Source organism: Perca fluviatilis, chromosome 7, assembly GCF_010015445.1.
Source record: "Perca fluviatilis chromosome 7, GENO_Pfluv_1.0, whole genome shotgun sequence".
Classification (NCBI taxonomy): Eukaryota; Metazoa; Chordata; class Actinopteri; order Perciformes; family Percidae; genus Perca; species Perca fluviatilis.
The window spans coordinates 10677135-10693210 of record NC_053118.1 but is presented as its reverse complement, the minus strand read 5'-3'; the positions used below and the strand labels follow the sequence as shown (position 1 = coordinate 10693210).

Here is a 16076-nt window from a genome sequence, read left to right as displayed (position 1 = left end):
ATGGACCAGCGGATGTACTTGCATCTAGGTCGGCAGTGATTGGTTAAGCAGTTTTCTTTCTGCGGTTGCTAAATATTCGCATTATTGGGCCTAAAGGTCCGGACAGCCTCCTCTGGGGCTTGCGTCTGTCAGGAGTTTGGCTCAGGGAACCAAATGAGTTCAAGTTCCTCTCTGTTTTTTTATATGAAACACTCAGCCAACACCTTGGGCTCGGTGTAAAGCTATAAAGACTCTTGCTCTCTCTCTTTGAGCATATTCCATGTTAAAATAAGGTTATGAGAATGGGGTGCTACATGACGAGGAGAGGGAGACATTTCATTAATTGGATTTTAGAGTTATTCTTTAACGAGAATCATGAGAGCACATCAATTTTTTGATGTCATTGTTTGGAGTTTTTTTTAATAGTATAAACCATAATTTAGAGTGTGTGAGAGCGAAGGGGTGGTCTGTTTCAAGTTATTAAAACCAAAACAGTATTTTCCACAAAAACATATGGTGAAAAAATGACTTTGACTACAGACCACAGGAGTAATATGTGTAACAATGAGAATATTAGAAAAATATCTAATGTGATTTTATCGCTGAAACAAAGTGATTAAAAGTGAGTTTTTGATCATGTCCACCTTCCTCATGAATACACTACTAATGTTAAGGGTTAATGCTTTGCTACACATGATATAGATAGATAGATAGATAGATAGATAGATAGATAGATAGATAGATAGATAGATAGATAGATAGATAGATAGATAGATAGACAGATAGATAGACAGATAGATAGACAGATACTTTATTTATCCCCAGAGGACAACTCTTCATTCATTGGATGTGCTTATTAAAAATTATTTGTACAAAAAGTTGCAGAGAATGTAAATGTGAGTCCAGTTACAGTTACTGATTGAGTCCAGAGGGACACGAGCAGCCTGCCAGTCCACTGATGTCCATTCTCTGTGAGGATGAATTAAAACAGGCAGGCAGGGATGACCCCCCCCCCCCCATGTGCCGCTCGGTGGAACACCTTGGGGGTTTAGGTCTTTGGCTGATGACGCTCCTCTTCTCAACCACTATGTCGCGGAGGGGTTGGGAGACGTTGTTCAGGATGATAACCAACGTGGACAGTATCCTGTTCTCCGTCACCGCCTCCAGAGAATCCAGCTCAACTCCTCCTCCAATCTCTGGACTAGCTTGTTAAGTCCATCACCCTCACGCTCCGTCCCTAGCACATGGCAGTATAGAAGATTGGCACTGGCCACCACGGACTGGTAGAACATCTGCAGCATCGTGCTGCAGATGTTGTAGGCGTTTAAGCCTATGAGCCACCGCAGGAAGTAGAGCTGGCTCTGACTCTTCTTGTAGAGGGCCTCTGTGCAGCCTGTCATCCAGGTGCACTCTGAGGTAATATAGGAGTGAGCCACCTCAACATCCTCCCCTTGATGGATACAGGGGTAGGGCTGCACGATATGAAGAAAATATCTAATTGCGATTATTTTGACTGATATGCGATTGCGCTATGATTCACGATATCACTGTTCTCATTTTCATTGGAAAATTTAAAATTTTCTAAATTAAATTATTATAGCGTAATTTCTGCAAGGATGTTTTTTCTTTAGTCTGTAGGATATGATTTGTAGGCTGGAACGTCTCTGCAGCACCACAATACTTTGACACATATTTTGCCACATTGACTCTGTGTGGTGAACAGGAAGGGGAAGAGGACGGTCCCCTGGGGGGGGCCCCCTGTGTTGCTCATCACAGTTCCTGACATACACAATGTTTTGGTTTTTTTCTTATCAAACTTCAATGAACGCACGGTTGTCGGTGAAGAGTCTGGACACGTCAGTTGTGACTGGCTTTCTGTTCAGAGTCAAAAACTACTTTTGGCTGCCAAGAAATGACACTGTCTGGTGAAAGTCTCAACCCACAAGCCCTTGCATGCAGTCAACAAAAGAAGTTTCATGCTCGAATGCGAATATCTAATAATCTTTGTAGTTCAGATGATGGCCAAAAGGCCTGGTTTTTACATTTGAATGTGACGATACAAGTCTCTGGAGTAGGTTTGGCCGAATCTTGCCTGCATCTTGGTTGCATTTGCACCTGGGTTTTATGCTTTCAAACATCATCGTGACTGTAGGAAGTTTAGTGTTGTAGGTGTAAAGGGAGTGTTCAAGAGAAATGAGAAACAGTGCTAATCCTAGCTGGAGTTCACTGTTTAATCCCAAGGGAGACACTGCTAACACGAGGCTTCACTACTTACATCCACCTGTGTGAACAGATGAGCCGTTCAAATTGTGAGGTATGTGTGTCTCCTCTGGATAGTTGACAATAAATCATGTGTTATGGGAAAAAGGGGAAAATGGAGTGGTGGGGTTGTTCAGGAAAAGGAGAGGAAAGTGAGCGGTGTAGGAGATTGAGGGGTAGGGGTAGGTGGTGGAGTGCGAGGTAGACTGGGGAGTTAAAGTTGATCGTACTTACTGGAGCACATGTTGAGTTCAGGGCTGCGCATGCCGTAGTATCCGGCTGGACAGTCGTGAAGACACTCCCCATACTGCCTCATCCTCTCTCTCCGCAAAAACAGGAAGAGTTTGGGCTGGCAGTTCACACAGCCGTTGTCCCTGGAGCACACCGAGCAGCCTTTACAGATGGGGTACGCTCCATAGCTAGCTGCAGGACAAACACAGAAGAGTAAACAAACAACAAAGGTGATTAAAAAAGATGGAAGTACATACGTAAAGGTGTCACTGTCAGTATGCTTCGAACCAAAGTGCTCATTAAATGGTCGATCTGAAACCACCTGCCTCCACACACGTTTTTGATGCTGACTTGGGGCTCCCTCCAACAATTTTTTTTAACTTTCTGAAACGAAAATCCGATAAGCATGCCAGCTTCATGCAGCGAGTAGCCAGGTGTACGCATGTGAGAAAACAAGATTAGAATTTGTATTTCATTCCCTCTTTTTCATTCTTTACAAACATGTCATACGTACAAATGAGTGCCGTTTGAGTGCTTGAATGCCTTTGAGGAAAGATTGTCCAAAGTGTGTGCAGTTATCTGAATTTGACTGATCATCATATCTCACCAATCTCTATGATGGCAGAATTTTTACCCTTTCGAATGGATTGTTTAGAACAGCTTTAAACACGTTTGCCTTCAGATGTGGTTGTACGACACGCAGCATAAACTTGTTCTTTTTCGAGCATGGTACGTACTATACATTGACAAAAAGTTGCCTTAGAAATAAATTAAAGCCTACAAGCTATCTGGCTTCAAAAAACTATGCTAAGGCACACACACTGGCATGATTTTCACCGTTTTCCTGTCGAGAGAGCAAATATACCAAACCTCTTGGCATTGGTACCTTGGGCATTGCACAATGCTTGCATTTTACACCTCACCACTGTGCTCAATATACCTTTAAATAAGCAACATGCGAGATGACCATCTACCGTGACATAACATGAAAGCGACCAGTGATCGCCAAAAAGGATAAGAAAGTTTTAATGCACCCATCCTTTATTGATCTTCAGATTGAAATCCATCTCTTGCTCTGAAGGACAATTATTGACCTACTTTTATGCTAAATTTAAATACGGTGCGTTAAATTCACATTTGGCTCATTTTGTTATTCAATTTTTCTGGCAGTTTCCTGCTGCCTTGTGCCATGATGGTGACGTAAATCCAATTACAGTTAGGGTTAGGGTTATGCTACAGTGAGCATATAGCTCATCATGTGTAGAGGGCAGAAGAGAATGTAGCAATGTTTAAAGCGCTATGGTTAGTTTTTTGCTACGGCCACGTTGGAAGCTGGATCTAACATTGTGGTTGAGGAGGCTGTTTATTCTGCACTAGTTACAGAAAAGCAAAGTTCTTTTAGATCGTTGTATCATCCCTCTTTGTGTGGATGACCCGGACTTTACCCCTGATGACAAAGACAGGGTGAACTCGAGGCAACAGACTCAACTGTGGGAGGGCTGACCAGTAGAATACAAGCCGAGTACAAGAATGAAACCAAAACAACCATAATAGATATATCAGCAGGATGTTCTCTAACTCATAGTAAATATGTCCAATTCAACAATTTGTCATTCATACAAACTCTGGCTCCCCTCTCGCCGTTCGAATGCTGATTGGTTATGAATGTGAATATTGCATTAATTCTGGTCAGAGCTGGCCTCTTGAACGATTTTGTTGAGACAGCCGATGAAAGCCCCAAAAACCGCAGTGGCTCTGGCCTCGGCTCGAGTTGCCTGCGGAAGACAAAGGAGCCAGTAACAAGACAGTCCATTCCACAATAAGTGACTTTCAATGTAAACTCCTTAGCGTCCCGTTTACAGGAAAATGTCCTTGGGCGAATCCAACCTCTCCAAACGAGAGACACTTCAGCTGAGCTAAGCCAAGTCTTAAATATCACAAGCAGGGACCGCGTAACAGCGTCGCTCAAACTGAGCGACCTACCACAACGCTTAATAAAACACTGTGCAGCAAAGTGGACAAACCCTGAGAGACAAAGCAGAGCATGCATGCGTTCCTGGCCGTGGATTCATCAGCATATTAGATTTCTCCCGAACAGATTCACCCAGACGAACGTGAGCGCTAAGTGGGCCCAGTGCAGGCATCAGTTTGTAATCATGTAAAAATCAGTCAGCGAATGTCAGACTCATCTTCTTTCATTTCTTTTGTTGGTGTGCTGGGAGACGGTCTTCAGAGAGGTATGCCTGCTCTGCCAAACTACACTCATTCTCCTGAAGCCGGAGTGGATGGAAGTAAGATTAAGTGCGAATCAGAATGTGTCTCTGATGGTCTATAGGGATGAGGTTTACAGCGACACCCCATCGATCACAGCAGCGCCGGGAAGTGCGCTCCAAGCCTATTCATCACACAGACCGGCGATTGTTCATCTCCAGTCGGCACTCGCTCGATAAGACACGAAGGAGAAAAGACAGAATTGGCTGTTCCAAATCTCAGATGGAAAATTGTGTCTTATGTTCAACTGACAATCCAATATCTAAGATATTATTTCCTATTTCAGTTGTGCCAATGCGGGTTGTCTCTCAATTCAGTACAGCTTCTTCAGAGTCACTTGGCTCTACTTGGTGGACACAGGAGCTGTTTATCAAGTTTACAACTGGCTTCTAACTAAGTACAGCATGTCAAATGTAAAGCTGTTTTTTTATTTTTATTTTAGGATATAGTTTTTAAATCATATGCCTTGCAGGAATTGCTAAAATAATGTGCAGTCATTCATAGCTTGCTATATATGTTCGTTTTTATGTATTATCACACATAAAATTGAAATAGGCCTACTTACATTTAAATACTTACATTAAATTAAAACGATAGTAAATGTCGATTTTTTTTTTTTTTTAAAAACAACTGTTGCAGCTGTATTAAAAATGTTTCAGGTAACACCACAAACGTAATTTCTAAAATATATCTCATATTTCATTCTGTCAGTCCTTCCATTCAGTAAAACTAAACTGCAACATTAGACCTAACCTCATACTTAAACATATATTTCTGTAGAATATACAGTCTGGATGTGTTTACAGCAAACTGACATTCACATTAGCTTGGTCACATTTACTCTCTCTGCCCTCGCCAAACTTGAATACAACACTGACAGGAAGGGAAAGCCAACTTGGCAAAAGCAAAGAACTGTGAAGCTGGAAAGCTTATTTCCCCAGTCTGTTATGAGTGTGCTCTACTCTACAACTATTGACAGAGTGCTAACAATACTATCCTAACAATAATAGAAAAATAAAGACAGGGCCTGTGGTTATCTTAGATCATTGGCCAGTCAATCAGCAGAGACATTACAGTCACTGAAAAGTTTCTTTATGACTCCGGCTCAAAAAAAGCCGGCTCACTCTTTGTTGTCAAACATTTGTTTTGCTGGTTGCTAATCTCGCAACGCACGCTGATTGAGGACAACATAATCACGCGCCGTTTGAACGCAGCAGATCCCACATCCTGGAATTAGCGTACGATTGGGAGGGAAAAAGGGGGGAAAGGAAAGGCTGTACACGGTGCAGAGAAACTCTTTTGGTGCTGATCTTGGGAGATTAGTTTGTGTGTGTGTGTGTGTGTGTGTGTGTGTGTGTGTGTGTGTGTGTGTGTGTGTGTGTCTCTGTGGAAAGGTTTGGAGGTTCAGGCCACAGGTATGTCAGGAAGGAGGCCACAATTCACAGTGTCTGGAGCAGCGCTGTCCAACTCTCGTCCTACACTACCGGCATAACGTCTAGCGCACTTTACGCCAATCTGTCGACCGCCAGCAGGTTTCAGCCATTCTTAAAGAATATACACGTGAATATGATTTTTGAGACTAGAAGAAATATAAGAGTAGCGTCTTTACAGCAGAACTGAGACTGTTGAAAAAAAGTATTTGGAAGAGGCTTAAAAATCTTTACCACAGGGTGCTTTATTGGCATGAAAATTGAAAACAGTTTGCCAAAGCATGTAGTAGCCATGTTTTAAAGTGGCACTGAAGAGGAGAAAATCAAAGGGAAATGGGTAAAGTGTTAGTTCTGAAGTCTCTATAGATCATTGCAGCTTAACCTAATTTGGCAGGACCATCGTGTTTAGTGTGCTGGGGAATGTGTTCTGAGTTATGGATGTGCTTTTTTTTTTTTGCAGATTGTTTCATTTGTCTTCTTTTCTCAAACAGCAGACAAAAACCAAACCAAACCCAGTCCTCCCGATTGATAACGGCGTTTGACACATGTTGAACTGCGCTCTCTGGCTTCTCCTTTCCCCGCAAATCACGTGACGCCTCGGCTCTTCTAGCGTTTCTTCTGTCAGTCACGTTGAAACCAAAGCGACCCAGACACATCGAAAAGCCACGCAGGAAGTGGCCATTGTGAAATTAGAGATACCAGGTTTACCATACGTGTTTTTGGAGACAGTAGAGGAGCGTGCACGCCATTCGAAGTGCCACTCCCTGCGCACGATAAACCGATGCCGTTTACGGTTTCAACCACAGAATACATATTACGTGAAACAAAACAAATCCACTTCCCACTTCTGACAGCTAACTGTGGATCCCTCTAAGCCTTAAGTATTGTATTTACAAAAGCCAGGGTCCATATGAACATCACTGAAGAAGCTTTTGCAAGAACCTTTAAACACAAAGACTTAATAAGTGCCTCAATGTGTCATGTCTACAGGGCAGAGGGCTGCTACAAAGCTGCTGCTCTTGTACAAGAACCACATGAAGGATCCTTCATTATGTTCTTTCTCACACATCAACAATATATTGTGACAGCTTGACTGAGGATGATTTTGTGCAACACATTTTTGTGCAGGTTTTAAAAGAATATTTCAACTTTTTGGGCCGCTTTCTTGCCGCGAGTTAGATGAAGAAGATATACCACCCTTATGCCCGTGTGAAAATATGAAGCCACAGCCAGCCCCCTGTTAGCTTAGCTTAGAAAAAAAAATCTAGAAACAGGAAAACAATCATCCTGGCTCCGTGAAATTTTTTTTTTTATATTAAACAAATAACATGAAATATGTTATTTAGTGAGCTTAAGAGGTGCTAGTAGGCTGATTTCGTTACATTAAACAGAGTCAAGCTAGCTGTTCCCCTGTTCCTGGTATTTATCCTATAAGCTAACCGGCTGCTAGCGTCAGCTATGTAGGCCAATAGACGTGAGAGTGGTGTGGATCTTCTCATCTAACTTTCGCCCCAAAAAAGTGAATAAGTTTACTTCCCCAAACACCGAGACAATTTTTAATAAGAACATCACAATTAAGACCATGAAATAGCATTACTCAGTGAAACGGCCTTGCAGATATTCATTGATAAGTATCTAGGATGTTCAGGTGACGTTTGTTCTTTCATTTATGCAAAACAGTCAAGCTCACAACATGAAGAATGACAGCATGTTTGGAGCGTAGCACCTTCATTCTACAGCCGCAGGCTTGCTGGGAGGTTTTTTCTGAAGCAGCTCAGGAGCAATTAGGGCCGCAGTAAGATCCAGCAGAAACCCAAACTCTGTCTCAGGTACGTTTTTATGAGTCCAAAGCAAGCGTGACAGACTGCGCTCGAGGCTGCCAAAAGCCTCCACATATACAGAGGGTTCCATCCCACAGCCGTCTCACTTCCTGCCTTCCACTCACCTAGCGTTACCCATGAAATCATTCACATTGACCCATTCCAACTTGCTGCAACCCGAAACCCTAACAAGGCAAATTGCACATAATTTTTGTGTTTCTTTTAGAGCCCCGAACTTTAAAATGAGAACAAGAAGACATTCTAACGTACGGTTTCACTGATGTGGGCTCTTGTGAGCTGACTTCGATGAAAAAAATAAAACGTTTTAGAGCCCGCGCTGCTGAAAACGGATACTTTGGAACCATTTGCAGCTCCTTAAATTTGACAATTTTATTATAATGCTAAAGAATAACAAAGAAAATGCATTATATTATTAGAAATATAGTATAATATAAACCTACTTTATCACATCCATCATGTCAAAGGTGTACAAACTGGACCGTATCGGATTTTTTATTCAAATAGTAGCTTTCCATGGACAAAATGGGATGAACTAATCCTAAAACATTCACATTCATGTTGCTTTCAGATGGATTCTTTGTGGTCTGCCGTATTAAAATTAAAAATGTTTTTTTAAAAAGTGGATACATGCCTCTTTCTCACCTCTCAGGTGTTTCGATTTATCACAGACTTGTCGATGAGCAGCTCCAGCGAGCATCGACGACATTTTCTTTGAGACCAAACCCCATCCAGTCATAACTTCTCTAACCTGCTACCCCTACTTTTATAAGGATTATTGATTTCGTTCCCCTGTAAAAACCCAAAGTGAGTGCAGCGGGTCACCCATAGTTGAGCCAACAAACCCAGTCTCATGGCAGTACGTGAAATGGTCACGTTATTTGGAGCATTAGACATGAACCGAAATGTGTCCACGGGGCACAGAGGTATAAAACAGAGGCATTTCAGATGGTTGTTCTGATGTGACCCTAGTTTATTTGACACGCATCATTTCAAACCACACAAAATGGAGAATGATAGCACAGGATACAAACTGGATAAAAGTTGTGTCTTGATTTACTACTAAGTTGATCTGGAAGTGCAGCAGACTTGAGGCAATGAATATCATAACGCAGCAGTGAATTCCAAACCCGGCGAAGGGAGGACAAGAGCTTGTATTAAAATACAACTGTTTCTATTCTCACAGTTCGCCTCCATTTCTCCGAGGGCCCCTGGTATGTAAATCTAATAATACAGCCTGTGAATGCAACTTACCAGCAGCCACACTGTCCATTGTTTGGTAAAGGCACTTACAGTGCAGTCTATATGAGAAGGTTCATCACGTAACACGACAAAAAAAGTTATTCACTACATAGATACTAACTATAAATGTCATATGAAGAGGCAGCGATGGCAAACCTCAAGTTTTGGAGTTGCATAGCAGCAGCAGGTCAAAAAGATATGTGCTCTCATGTGGAAAGCATCACATCCACCAACAGAATTACACACTTTCCTCGTGGCACTGAGACAATTATTGTTTATTGTCCACCCCCCCCCTAAATGATGGTATAAGCTTACTGCTGCTCCACTTTAGAGGAAAAAGAGAAAGCTTGGCAGAGAGAAAGGGCAGATACGGGACAGAGCAGCACCGCAGCCACCGGCCGACGGGAGGCGGACTGAACCGTGAGAAGCAACGGGGGCTTTCTGGATCTCTGTTCAAACCCCCCCCTAACCATCCAGGCTTACACGGTGTAGCTGTAAAAGGCAGCAGAGCAAACAATGTCAACCCTCGCACTCAGAGTTCACCAGCCGTTGTTACATCTCAACATTGTTCGAGCTCGTTAAAAGCTGGTGCATGGAAAATGAAATCAAACCGCCCGCTTTTCAGGCCCGTGACTTTATTTGTCAAGGAACTGGAAGTTGCACTTAGCTCAAAGATTGTGGAGAAAAAACAGAAGAGGGTAAGAGGGGGTACTTCGGGCCTGTACGCTAAAGGCACATTTCTGTTCCAATTTAGCAGAAAATATGTTGGACTTGCCTCCGACTCCTTTCCAGCTGGAAATAGTCAGGTTTTAGGATCTAGGTTTTTTTCCTCCAGTTTACTTTAACAGATCATACTGTAAGCACATGTTTATAATTCAGGACAGTCCTGCTGCTTATAATGATTTTGCAGCATGAGACTGAGCAAACACATTTGCTGTCAGACATAATAGTTTGGCTAAACTGACACAGATCCACCGGGCGAGGCGGGCAGCACAGAGATTTGAACCTTCACTTGAAAGGGCGGCGGTTTCCATAGTGAATGGGTAAAACAGGCAGCCGCGGTTCAAACAGGCAACTGGAAAACGGGGGCCAATTTAAAGCTGCACTTTTTAGTACACAATAAAACAGAAGCGCAAGGTAATTTACGTTGGTGTGATTCAACAGGTTGAGACACGTTCACATGCAGGTGAGAAAACTACATTTGAGTCATTGGATGACCACATCACCGTCAAACAAAGCGCTTGTTGTTAAAGGAATACTTCGGAAATATGCTAATTTGATTTCTTGCTCAGTTGGAGTTCAATGAGAAGATCGAGGCCATTCTCGGGAGCAGTAACTGCCTGCAGTCTCTGCTGGTATAGCAGTGAACTGTCATTTTTTAAATGAAGGTTTTTGTACAGATTAAACAATCAAGATATAACCTGTTAATCAGTGAGAATCAGAGGTGCTAATAGGCGGATTTTGTTTTCAATTTGGACAGAGCAATGCTAGCTGCTTTCCTGTCTCCCGTCTTTATGGTAAGCTAAGCTAACCACTGCTGGCTCTGCAAGAAATGTCTTCGTACAGATGTGAGAGTGGTATTGAACTTTTCATGTGAGAATTAGAGATATATATAAACTCTCAGCAAGAAATCCAAGAAATCCAATAAGTCAGACTATCTCTAAAACGTGTAAAAAAGGTAACAAGTTTAAGATAAGGCTAAATGCTACACTTCTGTTTAGGAAAGAAAGTAGGGTGAATTAAGGGTGATTGGGACATAAGGTAAAATGGGACAGCATAACTATATTGAGTTCATTATCTCTCCTGATAAGTGAAAATAAAACCTTTTTTTTTGCTGCGCCCTAGCTGTGACACCACATAATCAAAATTGCATGCCCTCATTGGTGTTACATCACCTAGGTGGGCAGGGCAAGCATCAAACAGGAAGTTGACCCTGAAATGGAGGGGGTAATGGAAATCAAACTGCGAATTAAATTGTGCAATAATTAGCTTACACTAGTCTAAATCAATAATAAGATATGCTGTACTAATCACCCAAATGTTATATAAAAAAAGGTTTTGGGTCAGTTTACACAAAAGTGTATGGCACGTCTCTTTGCAATGTGATAAAACCTTCTTTCCTCCGCAAATGGATAACTAACGTTAACACCTTCAGTATTACAGAAATGTATCACGTGTTGGGAAAAATTCTTTAAATTAATGGCAAGAAAACGTACACAAGATGAAAATTCCCAAACTGTCCCAATCACCGTTAATTCACCCTACTACTGTTACTAGCTAAAAGCTATGTTACAGTCGCAAACGTAGACAAAAGTCATAAAGTCAGCAAACTGACTCAATACTGTTTGTCAGATAGCGTTATTAGTTTGTTAACATTAGCTAACATAGCCACCATAAGCTACTGGTCATACCGGACCAAGGCTGCGACAGCACCTCAATGTATTGATGCGTTTTACTGCTTGTTAACTTAAATCCTAATTTGTAAGAGGAAACATTTGTTATTTCTCCTCTCAAAGGTACATAGTCCCTTCAAGTGAATGATTTTGCTGGTTAGGGTCATAGTGGCCACCAACTCGGTCTTAGTTTAGCTTACATTAAATCATATTTTTCCGTCATCCTATAATATAAAATTCATGAAACTGTACAGAAAATGGCATCTGTACAGTGTTGATAATCTGTTGCAGGAAGGCAGATAGAGCCATTGACAGTGTTCCTGAGTCAATCTGGAAACGCTCTGTGCACCTTTCGCCCATCTGTCCAGCTGAACTCATTATGGCTCTCACCCCTGCACTCTTTCCAACTCTATACGAAGACCCTCGGTTAGTTCGCTTCCTTATTAATATCTTTATGATGGATTATGACTTAAATCCCACGTCCTGGGTCAGATCCCACATCTGGATCCCCTGATGTGAAAGAGACCTCGTGATTCTTGTTTGAGGAAAATCAGAAATAAAAGGTGACCTAATCTCACGGTACGTGCTGCAGTCTTTTAACACCTTTTGCCACGTTGATGGACACTTGACACTAGCACCCTTGACCACAGCAGACACGTGATCGCCATGGAAAGCTTCACGGTCACACAGGAGGAAAAAAAAAAAACTGAGAGAATAACCTTGATGTGGTGGTCAAGTAACAGCATGGCCTCTCCACTGTGGGTTGCGGTCTTATAAAATGTTTTACAGTTCAGTCGGGCCTTGAAAACAACGGAATATCTGTGCACAGTCGATGTCAACATTGCTTAAACAATGCACTAAAACGACGCAAACCTCTCATCAGCTTAACGTTTGTTCCAGTGAAGGAAAAATCCATTCCGAAAGACAGTTTTAACACTTGACCAAAAATAACTACTGGCATTTAGAGGTTTGCTTTATTTTGGGAGGTGGATTTCATATAATAACGGTACAGCTATTAAGTGGTTACACCAAACAAATAGTGTAAATTGCAACACTTCATCACAATATAATGCATGAAACATCACACATTTAGTGGGATTTTATTCCCTTAACCTCTACGCATGCTAAAAGACTGAAACCAAAAATGTGTCTCTCTTATCAATGTTTCTTGTTCTTTTTCCCTTTCTCTTCCCGCTGAGTGGCACGGGTCATCTGTCTTTGATTCTCTTGACGGTGAGACTCGCTTCATACGCCATTGTTGGTCAGCGCGGGTGCAAAAGGACTTTACGACACTCAGGAATGGAAGCACAACGGGAGTTCATCGATGACTCACAGGGATAGATTTGAGCACTCTCTGGGCAGGCACTAGAAGATGAGCATGTGGTTTATGTTTCTTGCCAGCTCTTCCTCTCTCGCCCATCTTTATTCACTCTTTCAAAGAAAAAGGTTGACATTCTTGTGAAACGCCCCAGTCATTTTGGACTCATCTCCACCGTTTTTTCAGCAACTCGTTCCATACCTAGTGTAGTTCCATGAATGCAACATGATCTAAGATCTGTAGTTAAGCATTAAAGTACAGCTGCAAATGGAAATTGGCGAGCATCATAGAAATTATGGATGAACTAAGGATTTTGAAAGACTTTGCAGATTTAGTAAATATAAAACTTGAAAATTGTGTCTAAAGAAGTAAGATGATGAATAATGACATTGGTTGATATCTGAAGACTGGACTTGATAAATGATGGCGTCTTTGTAAATTTGCTCCAAAAACACATTGGACTTTTACTGCAAAACTATGTGGAGTATCATAAATAATTTTATAGCTTTTAAGTCGTGAGAGTCCCAAGATGATGCGCGCCACATTTGGAAATGATCAGTTCAACTGTCCGAGAGGTGTTTGCAAAACACAGTAGGTTTTTCAGAAAATTCAAATAATCAGAGAATTCCAGAAATCTAACAAGGAAAAAAAGAATGCAACTATGTGCAAATGATGGAGCTTCGCTACTATTTTGCTGCTGTGGGTCTTAAGACATTCATGATCTAATAGATAGATTTTCACCTTAACCAGGCATCAAAATGAAAGGACCTCAGTCAACAATAGAGCAATAAATAAATTGCCAATATATTAAGAGAAAGAAGACTGGCAAACAAATTATGGAGGTTTAGAGTGTCTATAGTGCCCTTGAAAATTTAGCTGAAATGTTTTACTTTATTGTAAAAGTTTTTCATCCCAAGAAATCCTATTGTCTGTGGGGAATGTGTGCCAGTCATGTCAGAGGACAGAGGAAAGATAACACAGATGGATGTAAAGATTGTGATTAGTATTCGGTATATGTCATAAAAATCAGTTTAGGTGCCGGAATCACCCTATTTTTTTCCCCCAAGTTCCTAAGTCTTTGACAGAAACCGATACAATACAAACTATTAAGTACAAGTGCAAAGTAAGAAACGAGCCCCAAAAGAAAGGGTAAAGTTTGAACTTTTCATATTCCAAATATTTTCAATATTTACACTCCCTCAAATCCACTCAAGCTGTGGGAGAAATGTGTTTTTCCCCAATAGAAGGAAGAAGAGGGAAAAGAGGAAAAAGGTGGGTGGAGGAAAAGGTGGAGTGGCTCCGATTAGGCCACATGTTGGTAATTTATCACACATAAACCTCACACCTAATTTTCACACCTGTAGCTCAATGTGCTGGAAGTCTAGTAATTCACTCACTCACACACACTCCCACACCTCCCACACACACACCCACAAACCCACCCCAACACACACACACACACACACACACACGCACACGCTGCTGAGTTGGACCTGGCTGTGGGTTTCCCTCGGTGCGGGAGGAGAAGGAGGACATCGCAGACGAGGATCAGTAAAGTTAGCGGGCATGCTTGGGATTTTTGCACCCCATGATGTAGCATTGCTCTGTCTCTCCCACCCTAACCCGAGTTCACTCTCCCTTCCCCATTTGTCATCACCTTGACTAACCCCATCCCGACTTCCAGATCACACATCTGAGACACAGAAAGTGTTGGACGTGAATTGTTCATCCTTGCCAAAAAAGCACAGCATACTGTAGCTGCAAAGCCAGATGGGAAAAACTCATTGGCGGCGCCAGGGAGGGGCGTGGGGGTGCTGTAGCTACCCCCTAGGATAGCAATAGCACCGCCCAAGTAATTGCTGTGGTTTATTTTATAAATAAATTTTCCTGTGTTAATATCATAATTTATATTCGAAAAAGTATACATTAATAAACCAAACTATTACAACCAAACTATTTTTAGATTAAAAAAAACATAAAGCCAACACAGGTGATCTGATTCGGCCAATGGGCGCGCACAGTTAAACTATTGACCTTACTTGCGCAGTATTTCACACAGAAGAAGAAGAAGCGCAATTTTTTGGTAGCCGTTAGCATTAACTAAGTGGGTGTAATAATGGATTGTTTTTTACTCCCTAAACATCCACGTGTAGAGACTCTAAACTAAACTAGAGAGACTGTGACTCTAATAGGGCTACAGGTGATGCTAATAAGTCTCATGAAGGTGTAGCTACAACGCTAGTGTTCACCGACCAGGACCAAGAACAGTCGCCAGAGATAAGGACGGCGAGAGCGTGCCCGCGATTACTGCGGAGGATGCTAACATTTTTGTTAGCAACCATCCCCAAGACGGCCCGAGACGACCAGTTCTTCACTTCTTCGTTAGAAAGAACACGCTTAGACGACATGTATGACCCGAAAACACACGCTTTCTATCCCACATAATTATGCACAGGTTGTGTAATGGAGATGGTCTGCTTTTCAACAGAGATAAATTATGTCTTGAGAGGTGTGCCAGTTCTAAGCCCCAAACACACATCTTTTCTAGACAACAACGCATACTGAGGACATACTTTCACCAGCACTCAGGAGTTGCTATCCCTCATGAGCGCCGTACAAAGCAGACATGGGGACTGGAGTTCGAGACTCGGACTCGAGTCGCACTTAAGTCGATCACACAGTGACTTCAGACTCTACTCGTTAACAATCCTAATTTTTAGAAAAACGTCAGTTGACTCACATTTAACGTCACGAACATTCCAGAAAAACAAGGTTAGTTAACAGTAGAAAACAGCATGGAGGCTAGTGAAAATGTTACAGCGGTTACTTATTTTGATATACCTGTTATGTCTTCAGTCTCTCTTTTTAAACTCCGTGCCGAATAATTTGGAACAATGTTCGAGTTCGAAAAGGGTTGGAAGTTACCCACGGAGTTTACCAGCGTCATAGCATGGCACCGGAAAAGTGGTGAAAATAAGCTGGGTGTTTATATTACTGCCAATCAGAGCTGGAGCCGATAAATTCCCGTGACTGCAGACTCATTTGTTCGTTTTTGAATAAATGCCGATTGTACCCTTTCCCGCTAAAGGCAAAAGCCAGATGTATGGGTGTTAGT

At 41.9% G+C, this 16076-nt stretch overlaps 1 protein-coding gene across 3 annotated transcripts in view; it reads right to left on the bottom strand.

Moving 5' to 3' along the window:
* The window catches only part of rspo2 (R-spondin 2), a 66644-nt gene that overhangs the window by 35911 nt on the left and 14657 nt on the right, over positions 1-16076 (bottom strand). For all 3 annotated transcript variants that reach the window (XM_039807254.1, XM_039807253.1, XM_039807255.1), the window contains one exon: positions 2473-2661. In XM_039807254.1, coding sequence (XP_039663188.1) covers positions 2473-2661 — 189 coding nt within the window. The remainder of the gene's footprint in view (positions 1-2472; positions 2662-16076) is intronic.